The sequence below is a fragment of the Calypte anna genome, chromosome 4B (assembly GCF_003957555.1).
Source record: "Calypte anna isolate BGI_N300 chromosome 4B, bCalAnn1_v1.p, whole genome shotgun sequence".
NCBI lineage: Eukaryota > Metazoa > Chordata > Aves > Apodiformes > Trochilidae > Calypte > Calypte anna.
Genome location: NC_044249.1, coordinates 11,023,821 through 11,042,074, shown reverse-complemented (window position 1 = coordinate 11,042,074; position 18,254 = coordinate 11,023,821). Strand labels below are relative to the sequence as shown.

At 37.5% G+C, this 18,254-nt stretch overlaps 1 protein-coding gene and 1 long non-coding RNA gene across 2 annotated transcripts in view; one reads left to right on the top strand and one right to left on the bottom strand.

The window, feature by feature from the left end:
• USP53 (ubiquitin specific peptidase 53) overlaps positions 1 to 12,130 on the top strand; it is a 35,201-nt gene extending 23,071 nt beyond the window's left edge. Inside the window, exons 13-16 of the mRNA XM_030450664.1 lie at positions 183 to 909; positions 2,400 to 2,473; positions 9,218 to 9,317; positions 10,087 to 12,130. Of these exons, the coding sequence (XP_030306524.1) occupies positions 183 to 909; positions 2,400 to 2,473; positions 9,218 to 9,317; positions 10,087 to 11,068 (1,883 nt within the window). The 3' untranslated portion in view covers positions 11,069 to 12,130. The remainder of the gene's footprint in view (positions 1 to 182; positions 910 to 2,399; positions 2,474 to 9,217; positions 9,318 to 10,086) is intronic.
• Positions 12,131 to 15,361: 3,231 nt separating this feature from the next.
• On the bottom strand, positions 15,362 to 16,585 carry LOC115598321. The gene is made up of 2 exons (XR_003987569.1): positions 16,247 to 16,585; positions 15,362 to 15,711 (listed from the first exon to the last, which is right to left on the bottom strand). It is a non-coding gene; the product is annotated as an uncharacterized LOC115598321 (long non-coding RNA).
• Positions 16,586 to 18,254: the final 1,669 nt, after the last annotated feature.

The window sequence follows — 18,254 nt, the reverse complement described above, 5'->3', positions numbered from 1 at the left end:
CTTCATTTCTCCTTTTAAGAGAACACACTGTAAAATTAGTTTCCCAGTTTTCAGTGTTTTGATAGGTACTGAATTTGTTGAGATATTGTTAGACTATTCATGTTTCTTATACTATCAGTTAAATATTAATGAGAACTCACCTTTTTTTCCTTTTCTTTTTTTTTTTTTTTTTCCCTTAAAAGATATAATTGGGAAAGATTGTTCCAATGTTAAATTGGGGTCTCCTCCAGTTGGAAATAGACTTAGACACTGTGCTGATCAGCGCATATACAGCAGCCAGGGAAGAGGCTCCAGTAAGCATGACAATGCACCTCATCAAGCGAAGCTTTCTGCACAGGTGCTTGGATCAAATAAAACAGAAGCTTATCCTGCTGGAGAGAAACCAATGATCAGGTCCAGGTCTGATGTTGTCACTGACTATGATACAGACACCAGTCAAGATTCCAGAGACAAAGGAAGCATTAGCAGAAGCAGAAGTAAAGGTTGGAAACCTATGAGAGAGATGCTAAATGTAGACAGCATTTTCAATGAAACTGAGAAAAAACAGCACAGCCCAAAGCACAAGGTAAATCTGAACAGTAAATCTAAGCATGAAAAGGACCGAAGCTTTAACCACTGGCCAAAACAGAACCAAATCCAGAAAGGTTTAATGACTATATATGAAGATGAAACAAAGCAGGATACAGGAAGTCGAAGTTCACTGGATTCAGAGGGAAAAGGGAATGCTGAAAAAATCAAAGGATTTACAGAGAGAAAAATCCATGGTGATAACTGGCAAATTCAGAGGACAGAATCTGGGTATGAAAGCAGCGATCATATCAGCAATGGATCTGCAAATCCAGACTCACCTGTTATTGAAGGAATTAATCCTGCAGACGTCAAAAATGTTAAAGAAAGTGCTTCCTGCAGGTAATGCTAATGCTTTTACCAATGGCATGTATTGTATTTACAGAAAATAAAACCAAAAAAAGCAACAACAAGAACAGACTTAGGAGCTTAATATACTTGAGGTCAGGTATGTAGAAAGCTAGTAAAATATCTAGAAATGAGGATGTAGACAATTAAGTTTAGCTTCATTCTGAGGCTGCAAGACTAGTTCTGTTTGGAAGGCACTGAGATGTTATTATGGCTCTGCTGTGGGGCAGAGTGCATTAATTTGAAGTAATTGCTACACTTTAGTTCTTTAGACTGTGCGTAACTTGCCACGTGTAATGGAATACGTCTCTATATAAATCATATCTGGAAGACTTGTACAGACAAGCCCCTGACAAGGAGATTGGAGTGGCAGTAGGTGAACTTTATGTACTGTTACTATTAATTGTTCTGAAATATGGTTTTCTAGAACACCTCAGATATATGTTGATCACTTGATTTACCTCTTTGAAAGACATCTTTGCTGAAAAGTGTAACTTTACTACAACTGGCCAAAAATGGGGTTAGTAGCCCAACTGTATTAAACTCTACTAAGAATTGATATATGTTAGTAACAAGTATGCTGCTCAGAGATGATGTGGAGTCTGTCTGTGGCAATACTCATAACCCAACTGGGCATGGCAGCCTGGTGTAGTTGACTGAGCTAGAGAAAGGGGGTTTGGACTAGGTAATCTGAAAAATGCTTGTTTCAGACATGAAAAATTGATGATAAATTGGAAACCATGTAGTACCACATGGATGGCATGCACTAAAGTAGCAATGTTTTTTTGTAAAACCTACCTCCTACACTTTTTTTTCCCCCCTAGTACTTTATCAAACTTTTATAGAATTGTTTAGTTTACAATGAGAAAATGCAGCCAGCAGTTCTGTAGTTCTTTCTCAGAGATGACACACTTTTCTATTGTTTCACAGAATTTCACAGAATTATCATGGTTGGAAAAGACCATTCACATCACTGCATCTAACTGTCAACCCTCCCCCTCCCAAAAAAAAAAAAAAATTTCGTAACTTTTGGAACCAGATGTCTTTCTTAATCAAGTTGATGTGATGGTTGAAGAAAATCTGCTTTTTATGTGCAGCATTCTAGACATCCTGCTGTTGCACTTGAGAGTAAGGCTGGGATGAGTGGGTGTCCAATCTGCAGAACAAACTGGGAGCACCAGCCTTACAAATTGTGTATTTTTGTCTCTCTGTATTAAAGGACTCAGGTAATCCTAAATTTCTCTACATCAGCACAGCACGTGAAGTCTGTAGTAGCAGTGTTAAGTATTATTAGTAGGGGTAGGCCTACGACAGATACAGCTATATTCTGTAACAGTGTGTAAGTAAAATAATATGACAGTGATGATAACAAGAGTCAGTTTCACACAGGCAAAGCTCTTATGCTTGTATGCATTCAAAGCAATAAAATATGTGATCTTATATCAAGTTTAAGCCTTCAAATTATATATATGCTTCTTCTACAGTGAACAGAACTTGTCAACCAAAAAAGCTGACAATGTGTTACATTCAGTGTCCCAGCAAAACAGAAACATTTACGGTAAGAACTTAAACTTCCATAAAGAATAAATTTTCTAAAAATAATTTAGATGTACCAAAATTTTAGTACTAATTTACCACTATCACACAAGAGAGGGACAGAGTTCTAATTAGTCTTTTTGTATTTTATAGTTTTGCTGAATAAGTTAATGTTATGGCATAACATATGATTAAAAAATGTATATACAATTTAGATTTGATTTTTTTTTTTTTTACAAGCCACAACCAATTATTTAAAATTAGACAAATTAAGTATCAGGTTGGCTGTATTCAGGTGGATTAGAAAAAGCTGCTGTTGCAATGCAAAGATCTGTATTAGCATGACATTTTTTCTGCCTTAGTCCTTGTCACTGTTTAACACTGGCCCGGCAATTAAACCGAGTGACAGACGCTCTCTGTTAATCTCTCTCTCCTCCCTGATAAAGAAAGGAGAAAGAATAAGGGAGAGAGACTTATGGGTTGGAAACTAAACTACACAAATTTAATGAAACAGTAATGAAAAATAGGAAAAATTACTAAATATATACAAATATATAGGAAAATTAATACCACGTTCCTCCCCCCTTTTCCCCCAATAACTCTCACATCATCACCAAGGCTGCAGGGCAGCCCTGGGAAAGTCCAGGCTGGACTCCTGGAGTCAGCAGCAGTTGGGAACTGGAGGCAGGAACACACAGATATGGGCTGGCACAGGTCAGGAGCACAGGCAGAGGAATGGACAGAATCCTTCCAGGATGCCGGGTGAAGGAAGGGAAGCAGGAAGGGCAGGCAGCCAGAAGCTGGAAGCGTGGCTTGGCTCTTGTGATGCCTCAAACTTATACTGAGTATGACATATATGGGATTGAATACTCTGTTTGGTCAATTCTGGCATCAATCTTGTCCATTCCTCCCCAAAGGAGGACTGCAGGTGGGACCTTTTTCTTCCTTCTGGAGAGTAAAAGTTTTCCTCAGAGCTGAGCAGTGTCCTTGGCTCTGCATACCAGTCTCTAGCAGTAACTATAAACATCGAGCCTTATCAGTTCAAGAAGCAGACACTGTCTGAGAAACTTGCTGTTAATTTCAGCAAGTGGAGCTACTTACAAGAGACTTAGCTGAAAGCAAAAGTACAAGACAGAAAATCACCTTTATCCTGGCCCAAACCAGGACAGTCCTATAGTATATTATATTTACCATACCCAAGGGAAATAAAATCCACATTTGAACAGCAAAAGAAATACACTAGTGAAAAATAAATAAAGGACTCTGTTGGAATGAAAATTAAGGGGGGGTCAAACAATGTTTTTGAGCTTCATAATGAGTATTCTCCTGAGAGAACCATGTGCTGTAGTTCAGTATACTTAAAGCTTTCAATATGCAGTGTACATTTTCTTTTAAAAAGTGTAATGATTACAGGTGATCTGTAGAGTTATCATAAAACAAGGATTATAATATCCCGTTTGTTCATTTATAGTAATCGAGTAACTAACTTTTGAATAATATAATAACAAAAATGTATTCTAAACTAAATTAAAAGTTATTACATGTGTGCATGTTTTGAAAAATAACACATAGTGGAAATTATTAATCTGAAGAATTTCATCATTTCATGTGTGTGGGTTTAAAAATTTATTTAGGCTCAGGTGTTTTGATATCTAAAAGATGTGTCAAGACACTTTTAGCAAGGACAATGGTAATTATTTACAGTTATCAGTTGTATTACCTTGTGCTACCTCTCTGAATATTATAAGCAAGACATGAATTGATAGATATCTACCAAATGGAGTCCTAGAAAATAGTACTTAAAGAAACGCATCAAAAGAAGCATAGGAAGCATAGACAGCCAGTCAGAGGTGATTCTTCCCCTCTACTCTGGTCTTGTGAGACCCCACTGGAGTACCATGTCCAGTTCTGAAGTCCCCAACATAAGAAGGATATAGAGCTCCTGGAATGTGTCCAGATGAGAGCCACAAAAATTATCAGAGGGCTACAGCACCTCACTTATGAAGACAGGCTAAGGAAGTGGGGTTTGTTCAGCCTGGAGAAGAGGAGGCTCTGAGGTGACCTTATAGAAACCTTCCAATATCTGAAGGGGGCCTACAGGAAAGTCAGGGTAGGGCTTTTTACATGTGTGTGTAGCAAGAGGACAAGGGGAAATGGTTTAAAACTTGAAGAGGGGAGATTTAGGTTAGACATTAGGAAGAAATTCTCTCCTGTGAGATGCTGGCACAGGTTGCCCAGGGAAGTTGTGGCTGCCCCCTCCCTAGAAGCTTTCAGGGCCAGGTTGACTGGAGCCTTGGGCAACCTGGTCTAGCTGAAGGTGTCCCTGCCCATGCAGGGAGGGTGGAACTAGGTGGTTTTTAACGCTCTTTCCAGCCCTAGCCATTCTATGATTCTATGCTCAGTCGTTTCTGAGAGAGGAGTGGAATGTAAAAAAATTTTTCTTAGCGCTCATAGCAAGCTGAAAAAAGTTCTCTTGGTGTTTTTTTGTGTGGAAAACTTATTATGGAAACAATGCTGGACTTCTAAGGATTCCCACCATTTATATAGCTGTGCTTTTCCAGTTCCTCATTTTTAACTGGAGCTGAATAAGGCTACTGTTCAGCACAGTTCAGTTGAGGAATTCTGTCTCTGACTTACAAAATAAACTTATTGTTAGAACATTATAAAGATTGTGACATTGGATTGTGTAGTGGTTATGTAGATAAAGGGCTGCTGCTTTCACTGGTAGTAGGAAGTAGATAATTGTAGTACTAAAGCATACGTCCCAGAAGGCTAATCCCTCATTTATGTGATCAAATTTTGGCAGGAAAATGTGGATTTTAAGTAAGCAGATATAGTATCATTAATTTATATTAATGATTATGTTTATGAAATTTGAACTTGATGAACTGTGGATGCTAAGTTTTTTTGTTTCTAAAAAGCATGTGACACAAACAGTGTCAAGGCATTTCAACTGAAGAGAAATGACAATAACCCTTGTATGTTGGAAAGATCTGGAGACTTAAATGAATTGTCAGAGCATGCTAGCTTCCAAAAATTTTCAATCATAAGGGGAATTTTAGTGGCTTTTGTAACAACCTTCCCTGATGAGGTTGCCCTCTGCCCTGAGGGCAGAGATGTCTTCATGGAATTGCTACTTCTGACAATTTCAGGATCTGGGGAAGGGGTGTTAATTAAAAAAAAAAAAAATCCTAGAAGTATGGTTTTGTAGGTGCCTCTCCTCCTGCCTCATCAAAGCTCAGAGCACTTAATTCTTTAAATTAACCTCTGAATAGAATAACACTGTGATTAATACTAGCTAAGTGCTTGATGGCCTCCTATTTAAGATGCAGTATTAAAACCTGCCTATTCAGTGATCTCAAAAAAGGGTGTACTTTGAATCAGTGTCTTAAATTAATAATTGCTTCCCTTTGGAAATAAATGCAAAGCAGTGTTTGTAATATTACATTAATCAGTTCAATAGCATGAGGCAATTCCAAAACTTAATTCAAAACTTCATTCAAACTTAATAACTAATTCTGAAGCTATTAAGTATGTAAAGAAGACCCCAAATTGTATTTGTTTACTTGTCACTTGAGAAAACTCCACAAACAAACCATGATTGTGAAAAAGAAAACTAATTTTCATAGGAAAATCATCCAGTTATAGTAATATTTTGAAATATAGAACTATCTTTAAAAGAATTATCCAGTTGTTACCCATATGGTGCAGTCAATGTGTATTACTGTCATGTTTGAAGAACTGAATAGTGAATTAAAGAATGCAGCTGCTTAATTTATTTATCATGAAACAGAAACAAGCAAATGCTTTTCTGGAGGTTTGTTAAATAATAAATTAAAGATTTTAATCTAAAAAACAACAACAAAACACTTTCAAGATTTCCAAGCATCCCACAAAGACTGAAATGTAAAGCAGTCTCACTTTATTAATGTGAGAAGTTTGCAGTTTAAGAGATTATGCAAGGGTTCAGGATTGTGTTTTAAAACAAATTCCTGATGAACTTCTTGAGATGGACAGATCAGAATGAAGGGAGGAGGTCAACAGTTGGTGTTCTATGTTGACTGCTGCTTCACGTCAGAACTTAACTCTCATATGCCTGTAAGTGTGCACAACTCCACCTCCCAAAAATAAAAGAGTAGAACTTTTTTTTTTCCAGATGTTTAAATTTTTGCTACTGAATGTTGCTCAAAAAGGACATTTTCTTGAATACAAGATTTTTTTTTTTCTGAAGATGGTCATGTTTTTTTTTTAAAGTAACTTTTGAACAAGTTTTGTGTTTACCTTCTTGCTTCCAGTAAGTTTGTCATTTCAACTGAATATAGAAAAATGTCTGGGTTCAGAGAGAGGAACTGCTATACTACTTCTTACAAAAAATTATTACAGTCTCGGTTTTTATTAGGTACTCAAATAAAATTTGAAAAATCAGGTAATCAAAAGTACAGGAGGCATGCAGCTGAAATATACTAGAAGGAAATTGGATTTAATTTGGGTTTTTTTGTCAGATTTTTGGGGGGTTATTTTTCCCGGAAAGAGAGCTTTGTAGATTTTTATAAATACTCTGTATATGTAGGTGGAGATAATACAAAAGCACTTTCCTATCCTACCTGTTGGCTGTTCAGCTTTTGAAAATCTAGATTGTCTCTTGAGAGTGAAAATAGATGGTAATGAAGCTCTAAAGCAGACTGGTTTGTATGTCAGGAAACAGTTAGTTATATTTCACTTATTGGTAAGCTTCTTATGACCCATCGATAAGGTTGTCAGTCCTCAATTGAGTCACCTGCTTGTGTGCCCCATATTTAGGTTTGCTAAGAACATAGAGCCAAAATTCACAATTACGTCTTCGTCTGGTTTTAACCATGCATGGCTAGCCTGTCAGCAGAAGAGAAAATAACACATCTATTTTTAAGTTAGCTGGAATTCTGAAGGCAAAAACCACCTGGTATTGCCGAGAAGCTTTGGCTTTGTGCTGCAGTCAACAGCTTCTTAACCTTTGCTGCCTCCACCTGACCAGTTTGTGATACTGTGATACTGCCTCTCAGAAGGACTCAATTTGTGAAAATCCTTGCAAGTTTGGCTTGGATTAAAAATTAAAAAACTAGTATCAGAAATATTTACATCAGGCCATTAGAGGAATGGAAGAGTGGTTGTATGTGTGATTTATTTGCCATTTTAAGAGGTGTTCTTATATAAAGTCAATATATTCAAAGTCAAAGTTAACTTTTCACTGAAATCTTTTCTGTTTAAAACACTACCTTTAAATGTTGGGTTTGCTTGTTTGGGGGTTTTTTGAGTCTTGAATTGAAAGCCATATGGGAGCTTTGTCTCTTGTGCTATATTCCCTTATAGACTCTACAGGCTGTGTTCTTTGTAAAAGATACAGTCTTTAGTCTTTCACCAGTTAAAGATAGGGCAGATATTGACCTTCAAAACAAAGTTTTTGCTTTTGTTCTTTACTGTTTCTGGGTTTTTGACTCATGAGTCAAAAGTTCTAAGTCTTCCTTTAAACTTGGGGAAATAACAAGTGAATAGATACCCCCATGTCATCTTGGTAAGATTACATCATTTAAGAACAGATAACAGAATTCATGTAGCTTTTGCTGATGAAAGTATGGAATAGCCTTTGTTACCTCTTTGCAAATTCTCTTAAGAGTACCATCTACTGAACACAAGATAATTCTGCCAGAAATCGGGCAACGTATGCTGCCTTTTTAAAATTTAAGCCCTGTTTTTTATAAATAGAAATAGAATAAATATGACTCTAGCCTATGCATGCACAAAATAAGAATCCGTTTGAATGGCTTCAGAGCAGGTGACTGATTACAATGGGCCAATTATTGCATTAGGAAAACTTCTAATTTATTTCTGAACAAATAGACTATTCCTTGTTGGTTCTTAAGAGTGTTATATTCTGTGTGGTGTCAAAGAGGATACTTCAATGCTTCCTTTATTTACTGTTAACTAGTAGCTGCATTGTTCGGAAATTGTGTATTAGAGAGTGATTCTGTGCCTGTGAATAAAAGGAGCTTCTGGAGTTTTGACTGTAGTAGTGCTGGCCCAGGAACTCTCATCTTACATGTTTTAGAGCGCGTAACTGATTGTGCTCTAGCTGCTTGACATCTCTATGAACAGTAGTTTGCTTTGTATTTTTAAATCTGTTTCAAAAGATGCATAATGAATTTCTTAAAAAAAAACAAAACCAAAACAAAAAACCCAAAACAAATGAACAAAAAAAACCCAACAGAAAAAATTAACCCCCAAAAAGCCCACCAAAACCAAACACAATAAAACCCTAGACACTCCCAATCCTACAGTATTAATTCAGTTTTATTTTATTACATTATGTGAGATGTCATAACATCAAGATTTTTTGTTTTGTAATTTAAATTACTTTGGATGTTTGAATAAAACTGCTTTTATAAAAAGCTGCTTTTGAAAATGTGCTTTTAATTTGAGAAGTGTTAAGATCTTCAAAACATGTGTATAGAACTTAAATATTATGATAATTGCCTAATTTCTGGTAACATTAAAGAGAACCCAAACCAAAACATTTCCTCCAGAATATTTTGGTCTGACCTTCGGTGCCAGATTGTCTTCAAAATTCTTTTGATCAATGTTGAATCTTGAAAATAATTAATTGTTCTGTTGTGAGTTGTTTGTAGGTGGTTTTGTTTGTTTATTTGTTTGTTTTGTAACCTCTGGGGAATTTCAAAGAAGAAATTGGGCTGCCTTTCTGCTTATTTTGAAATATTTTTTTTTCGTCCTTCAGACCTGCGGAAAGACCACATCAGTTCAGAAGTTAACCACAGACCTCATGTTAATTTTCCAACAGGATTACATTTGCAGGCTCCCAGTCCTCCAGTAAAAAGGTAACTAATAGTGGCATTAATTTACTTTTTAACAGCTTAAGAAATACTGATTTTTTTTTTCTTTAGTGATCTTAATATTATGCATGCAAAAATTAAGGTACTGAATATTTTTTACAGACAATGTCTTTTTTATTTTTCATAAATGATAAGGCTACATACTGTCTGTTTTTATTTTAATTTTGATACTGTTAGTGGAACCAAATAGCTTAAATTGTTTTAAGCCATTTTACCTGAGCAAAGTGGTTCTATAGTTTTTCTGTTTCAAAGCCTACAGGCAGTGATTAACCAATCTATGCTTAATGTAATAACCTCTATATTTGGCTTCTGCCAAATACCCATTGTTTCTAATACAGGGTGTAAGTGCTTAGTACTTGCTAAAGTTCAAGAATCTTACTACAAATTTAGCACCCAAAATAACATCTAATATTTGAAAAGTTGATGTATTGGACTTGAGTCATAGGGATGCTTAAAATAGAGCATAGGTCATGTTTGATGTAGTTGGCAATGCTGAAGGAATTATTTTACCATACAGATACTCAGTCTCTTGCACAGATTTTTGGGGCACTTTACATTTCAAATGAAAGAAGCCTTTGGAGTGATTTAATACAACTTTTAATCAAATGACTGTATGTTAAGCATATCTCAGTGCTCTTGTCAGTTTTAGTATTTAAGCAGTGTTACTAGGGCTGTCTTTTTGGAAAAAATCCTTTGGTTATTTGATCTTTGTGTTTTTATTGATAATTACATTCTGTGTGGTTTTGTATTTTAGAGCTGAAATACCTGAAACCAATAGGAAACTTTTCCCATCATCAGCTCTACAGCCAGTTGTTAAAGAAATTCTTAAGTCAGAAAGTAAGAACAAGGCAAACGAAAAGAATTCTTTGGAGTGGCTTAACCCAGACAAATCTGAGAAAATTAATGTGTCTGTACATAGTGCTGATGGTGTGTCCCACCCCTGTGCAGAAAATGTCTGCGGAAGGAAGCTGATCAACAGTGACTTCCACTCCACTTCGCAGCCACAGTCTCACCATGCAAGAACGTTTGATCCCAAGGTGGGGTTGTTGCCTTGTGTGCCACAGAACCTGTTGGAAAGGCCCACGGTGCTTCCCCATCCCAGTGAGCACACCAGTCACTCACTCCAAAGGGTGGATGCTCTTTGGGTGCCTGAAGCAGTGTATCAGAATCTTCCTCCCCCTTTACCACCAAAGAAGTATACTCTGAATACTTTTTCAGGATCAGAAAATAATTCAGCAGCTGATATAATATCAACAGATGTGTTGCAAAATAATCTAAGGCAAACAGGTACACCTTTAAAATCTGCATCAGAAGCAAGGGTATTTACAAATGAACAAGGGCTTAAAGAGTCATTTCAAGGGAATGAACTGTTTGTTCATAAACCACAGTCTCCACCTGGCTTACCAGTTAATGATTTTTGGACTGTGTCTGAAAACCTTTTAAAGAAAGGATCATGCCATACAGGATCAAGTGCTGGCTATGTGGATGGAAATGACAGTGTATCCCTAACAACTTATTTCTCAGTAGATAGTTGTATGACTGACACATACAGGATGAAATATCATCAGAGACCCAAGCTTTATTTTCCAGATAGTGGAAGCTTTCACAAAGAAAAGCATCCTTCATTGGCTGGAGTAGAATTGAATGTGCCATACCATGCTACTCTTGAGCCAAGGCATACCACAGCTGAGCAAAGGTACAAGGCAAATGTAGAAAGCATACACTGCAGTAGGTAAATCCTTCAAAGAAAAAAATCTGGATGAAACATTTGCATTTCATATAGTCTGTAAATGGGCACAAACCTCAATCCTGTGTGTGTGGTAACTAGGTACCTAGCTGACTGTACTTTGCTTAGGAATTATGACTGTTTAAATGAATATGCAATTAGTGGTGAATAGAGGAGAAGAGGTGCTAAACTTCTATTTCTTTGACTTGTCATTCTAGTTGCCTTAATGCTTACCTCTGTTACTCAGTTTGTCTACTACAGTTTATATTAAAAGTGGTCCCTTTGGGTGTATGTATCTCACAGCAGTAGGATCAACCAGCTATTACTAATTTTCTAAGTTTTAATTAGATACAGTTTAAAAAGTGATCCTTCAGACTATGGTCAGTACGTACTTCAACTGAAAGAAGGGATAAACACATGCCAATATATAATACAGTAAGTGTAGTTTTAGTAGAAAAGTATTTGCCCTGATATGTAGCAGGAGGTGACATGGGTATTTTAACTGACTTCTCCGAGAGTCTGTGCTTTAACAAACCTTCAAGTGTCTTTAATACAAGTTTACCCAGAGAATTTATAATATTTTTTTAAAGCCTTAAGAATTCTTTAAAAATGGTTCTGGTTTGCAAGTGTTATGTAAGATTTTTTGAGGGAGTTCAAGTAAACTGCAGTAATAGACTATCCTATTAATATACCTGCTCTATGTTAGTGTATATTTTTAAACAGATTTATCAGATTTGTTTACTCTGTAAGCTATATACCTTAACTTATGTGGTTAAATTTTATAAGCTAAAGGCTGATACAGCAGAATAGGATGCTGATTTGAGAATAGTTACCATGCAACCATGCAACCATGCAAGATTAGTTTTGTAAGGTGTTACATACTACTTATGTTCAGTTGTTTCATTCTACAATTGCATGCAAAGTCAGTGCTGCTATTTATTTAACTTCATACCTTTTGGCTTTACATTTTGATGAATGTTTAAGAGTAATCAGACATCTGATTTTACTTACAACATTCTTTTCTCCTGAGAGCAGTCCTACACATGTATAAGTTCTGTATGGGCAGATCAGGCTGACTGAGCCTGCAGCCATTCAGGATGCGGAGGCATGAAAAGGAAGAGCACTCTTTCTCTGCTCTAGCACTCTACCCTGCACTTTTGGCAGCTCTGGCATTTACCAGGCATTTATTAACCTGACTTACTTTGGAAACAAATAGGAGGATAGAGTTGATTTTAATTTGGTTAGTTTAAATCTACTCACAGAATTGTCTAGTGAGTGGTGAAGCCCAGCACTTGGCCCAGAGAGGAAAAAAGGGCAAGCAGGATTTCACCCTCATAGCAGTCCTGTGTTGTCAGTGGCACGGGCTGAGTTCTGCTTCAGTATTAATTATTACATGGAACAAATGTATAACTTAGAATTCATGTCAGCAAAGCCTGACACAATCCAAAAAAAAGGATAATTTTTGCCATGATTCCTGTTAGAGTGTTAACTTGGGGTGGTGCTGCTTACCTATAAATGTCAATGCCTTTTAATTATGAAAATAATGCAAGATGGTTAAATATACATAACAAACATTCTTCCTTGTTAGGAAGGCTGTTAGGAGGGCTTTTTTAGGTTTATAAACATTATGTGATTGTTCAGCACAATTATCCAAGGTATACATTGAAACAGTAGTTTTGGCTATTCTGTGTCAAGGTCAGTTTTTTTCTTTAACTACAGGTGACTTCCTGTAGAACTGGAACATGATATATGCAACAAACCAGGTATCTCCAATTAAGCATATTTCTACCTTCAAAATTTGTTATAGCACTTGAAAAAAATGAATTCTAGAATTTGTAGTGCAAATAATTATGCATGTTTAGATATGGCTGCTGGTAAACAGCAACTTAAAATTATTGTTTTTTTTAAGAAAATCAGGTCAGTTGAATACAGGAAAAGAACCCATAAAATAGAAGAACTTGGAAGATTCCTAGTTGTATATTTTTAAAAGACATTTCTGAACCTGAAAATTAAAACTTTTCTAGTTTGTGTAGCAATGATTCATAATGTACATAGCCAGTTAAGTAAAACTGTCTTCTAATACTTGTATAAAAACAAAGATCATTGGAACTTGTAAATAATGTATAACTTGTAAAATGTTTTGCAAAAATCTTGTATTTGAAATGACAGTATTTTTATGTATGAATAGCACAGCAACAACTGTGAATTATGTTAGAACACTTATTTTAAACATGCACAATGTTAATACTTCTGTACAATGAGCAATATGAATGCCTATTACTGACACCAGTGGATTTGGCTTCTAGTAAGCACAAATGGTAAAATTTTAAAATAAGTAGCTGCAGTAATTTAGATGTACTTTAGCCTCCTTGCTTTGCTTGAAACAATCTTACCAGACAACTTTCTATGTGACCCATGTTTACCAGGTATTTAATCAAAGTAAATAGCTTAATGAGGCACCTTCGTTTTTATATTTGACTGCACTCCATGTATGTATGTACATAATATTTGCTAACTAATAAGTGATAACTTGTTTTAACATACCTAGGGTGCCTATTTATTTTTCTATAAATGTCCCCTTCTGGCTATAGATTTCTGTAAGAGTCTAGACAATTTTTGTAACTGTAAAGACATTGTCTTGTAATTAATATATTTTTCAGTCCTTCACTTTATTTTCTTGCAAAGTTCTGCTTGTTCAAACTATCAGATAAAAATTTAAAATATCCTTGTCTTCTATTCTTTTTGTACTCTACATTTCTCTACCAAAAAATAAAAAGTTGGGTTTCCACGACTATGTTTTTAAACAGTGGCAGATAGTAGCGGTATTAGTGGTTTAAAGTTTTGCAGAGATGGTGGTAACACTAAAATTAATCTTTTGAAATATTTGTTTATAAAGCTGTTAAAGTTCTCTCAGTTCCTATGAAAGCATGAAGCAATCTTAATACTATAATCCCACAGACTTGATGACAGCTGATTAATGAGTTAAGCCATTTTACTGCCTTTGCTCTATAAGGAGTAAGTGAGTTTTGCCTTGATAAATATATTCATGTGCTCCAGGAGCAGTCCAGTGCACCACAAGCCTACATTTTGTTAGCTTTAACATTTCTGAAATAAGTAAAACCTTTTATATCAGAGCTGACTGAAGGAGAACTTAAATTACTAGAAGATACCTTGAACTTTAAGTCTTACCAGCTTTTAGAAGGTTTAGTCTTACCTATCTCCTTACCAAAAGAGAAATGAAGCAACATTAGAGCTTTTGTAATAGGTTCTTCCCAGGGAGAATTCCATAAGAATAAAAAATTCCATAAGAAAAAAAAGTAATGAGTAGTGTATTTGTCTCTAATAGTTTCACTTGAAAAACTGCAAAGCCCTTTTTTCTCTTTGAGAATGTCATCACACTTGAGTGCTCTTCTGCAACATAAGAACTCTGAAACTGCTGGCTTATTTCAAAGGTACCAGCAGCACCTCTGTTCTTGAAGCATTGTAAAGGCAACTCTGTTTTGAAGCATTGGTCTCATAAATAAAGCGAGCCCCTGTCACTGGAAGAATCTTTAACAGTGAAAGAAAAATAAAGGGAAAGAGCATATGCCCTCTTTCACATCCTGAATCCTACTGAATCTGATAGTAGCATGGTTTCATGTAATGTGTTAGAAGACACTGAAACAGTAATCCTTTCAAGTCTCCAAAATCTAATTATTTTGTTGCAGTTATTCCTGAAAAAACACACACCTGTGACTTGTACTTCTTAGAACCAGGAACTAGGAGTCACAAGGGAGAAATACTCCAGAAAACTGAACCCCTTTCATTAGTAGTTCTTCCCAAAACCTGCTCAATTAAAAAGCCTCTGTGTACTTAGATTCCTTTTCATTGTCCTGAGAATGTAAAAGACTGATTTACTACTGTTGAGAAGTGTCCCTGTGGGGAGATAGGATATTTTGAGGGGGTATGTGAAGTTGAAACCTGACTTACCTATTAATGTCTACTTAGACATCCATGGAAGAGAGAACTTTACATGTAACTTGCCAGCTACTCAAAAAGGCTATTTGAGTAAGCTTGCTCCTTCTGTCTATCGAAGAAATCAGAAACTGCTCTATGTGATTCAGCAAGTGAGAGCAGTAGGACACTGATGCTGTTACTGGCATGTTTTGGAGGCATGGTAGCTGCTGGAACTAGAATCTCATGCACACTGGTGTAAATAGAAAGGTATAACAAAATAGTATCAAATCCTCATTATCTTCTTGAAAGTAAAACAGCTGGGTAGGCTTCACGTATTGAGGGGACAAAGTCCAACTTACAACTTCAGTCTACATAAGAGCTGTATTTTATTCTCAGTCACTCTACAGTCTGTCCTTTAAGCTGATTTTATTCAAACAATACTTATCTTAATTTCTGCTTAAACTTTTATGCACTAATGCAAGTACACAGTCAGGATGGCTTACATGACCTCCAAGGCACAGCTGTGAACACAAATAGGTAAAAACCTTATAAGTAATACTTGGAATACAGACAAATATATTATGATATAGTGTACACATTTGTCTCTTGCATTCAGATGCAAATGGAGTCGTGTTCCCAGTTGTTTATACTGCACAAATGGTCTTCCTCTTCCTCTCCATGTTTTCATAAGGTGCATCCTGTGATTAGACAGCAGCTCTACAGAGAGTAGAACAAGCCTGGTTACTTTCGCAGTGCTATACAGTCTTTTGGAAGACACATCAAACTTGGAAGCCGCATCAAGCATGCTTTCTGATACAATGATTGATGGTATATTTTTTGTAAAAAAAATTTAAAAATTTTTAAAAGAGCTGCTGGTTGTTTGGGATTAACTTTACATTCCTCCGGAGATAACTCTGCGTTCCGGGCTTCAAGGACGATCGAGGCAAGGAAAGCCTAGAGCAGCACCTTCCCGCAGGCTTAGCCGCGGGGTAACCCCTTGGCATCCCAGCCGGACACAGGCCGTCCTGCTGCACCCTGCAGGAGCTCACCGCCCTCCGGTCACCCCACACCGCCCCTTCTCTATGCCGTAGCCGGTACCTTAGCGTACTGCCTGTCCGCTCCTGCCCAGACAGGTGGGTGGAGGCAGGCACTGGTCCGGGACCGCCCCAGCCCGCGGAGAGCCGTCCCACCCCGGGCAGAGGGCGGGACCCCACCCCACTGCACCCGCTGCCCTCTCGTGGCGGAGGCTGACCTGGCTCCGGTGCTCTCACGGCAGCAGGTAGATGACCACGAAGAGCGCCAGGTCGAAGAGAACGAAGAGCCACAGGTCCAGCCAGTAGGACTGCCCCGACATCATCGCCTGGCCACCATTCTCCGCCGCCGCGTCCCGCTGCTGGTGCTGCTGCTGGTCCTGCCGTTGATCCCGCCGCCGCGTCTCCAACTCCATCTCCGTTTTCTTCTGGGTCGCAGCGCGGCCCGACGACACGCACCGCGCAGCCACCAGCTGCTCTTCCGGGTGGGGAGCCAATCAGAGCGCAGTGCACGTACTGCTGCCACGCCCCGTCTCACGCGTCCAGCCCCGCCCTGGGGGCTGTGGTTCTGGTGGGCGGTGTGTGTGTGCGTGTGGTTGGGCTGATGCCTCAGTTACAGTTGAGGTGGTTGGGCTGATGCCTCAGTCACAGTTGGAGTGGTCGTACTGGCGTTTTACTGCTGGCTTTAAGCGGGGCTACTGCCCCTCCCTGCTCTCCTGACAGTCTCTGACCGCGGCGTCACCTTCCCCACTCACTCGCTTGTGGCGATGCCATGCCGTGCTCCTGTGGTAAAGATACTCATGGCGGGAGCTTCTGCTTTTCCTGCTGGTGTTGAGAGAAGCAATGCTTGTGGAAGCTCTCTCTGAGCTGGTGACTGACATTTCTGTGATAGTACCTGGGCATTACTGGTTGCTGCTCCCTCCCGGTCCTCAGGGCGCTTGGCCAGGTGTGACAAGGGTGTGGGGAAAAGCAGATTGCGAGTCCTGTCAAATCGTCATGACCTTGTTTTCTTGAGCTATACTGGGATTTGTGTGAAATAAACATTCACGAGTTGTTCCTGATAACGTTTTCTTGGAGAGCAGATAATGCTCTGGAAGAAACTGAAATACCTTTTGGGAAATCCTGTTGTTAAGAAGCTGAAGAAAATTGAAATAATTTTAAGATAAAATCTTTTATCCTTGATGATTACTTGGAGTTTATACACTATAAAAAACAAGGAGATGTTCATGTTGAGAGGGTATACTGTGTGCCTTTTTTATACATCACACGATTTTATAATATTAATACTATTAATAATTATTATTAATAGATATTAATAGTAACCTACAAAATCTGACTCCATACTCCCATCTGGGAGGTATGACCCTCATCCAAGCCAGTCACTCCATATTTAAAGAACTAAACAAAAACTTTCTAGATTTTAGCCTTATAGTACGAGAAAAGGCAATACTTGCTGCAGAATGCAGAGCAGGTGTATATCTGATCAGAGTTTAACTTGTAAGCCTGAACTTAGGGGTAGCTATTTTCCTTAATGATTTCTGTCCTTAGAAATAAGGATGAACTTGAAATTTTCTCCATATAGCAATTATTAGTTAAGCATATGTTTGGTAGGTGAAGTATATCAGGAGATTTGGGGGGAAAATTATGACAATACTTGCCCTTTAAAGGTTATATTTATCTGTATTACCTCATCTGAGCAAAAGGAACTGTGGATTGTAGGTTTACCCAAAGTAAACAATTTCCTATTATGTTGCAAAGTAATATAATTCTGAAATTCCTGCCTAGGAAACAAAGGTCTTATAGTCAAATTTACAAGGCTATGTCCTTCACATTCTAACATAATGATCATATTTGATCATTTACCAAAGCAGTACCCCTGCTTTTAACAACTTTGGAGTTGTTAAAAACTTTTGAGCTCCCATGTTAATTTTTTATAAGGAACTACTAAATTACTTTTTAGTTTGTGGTCTTGTATGTATCATTAACGAAAATAATTTCTTGAATACTTGATGAAAAAAATACTCTGATTTAAAAAAAATACTGACTATTGTAGGAAATTAATCAAACAAATCTGGTAACCTAGATCAAAACCACAAATCAGGGGGGTTGTAACTGAGCTGGATGTGGCAGAAGTAACATAAGGCGTGGGCGAGTTTGGCTTCCTGATGCAGAAGGGTGCAAGGTGTTATTAAAGGTCAGCATACTCATGGAAGAGAGAACACATCTAGA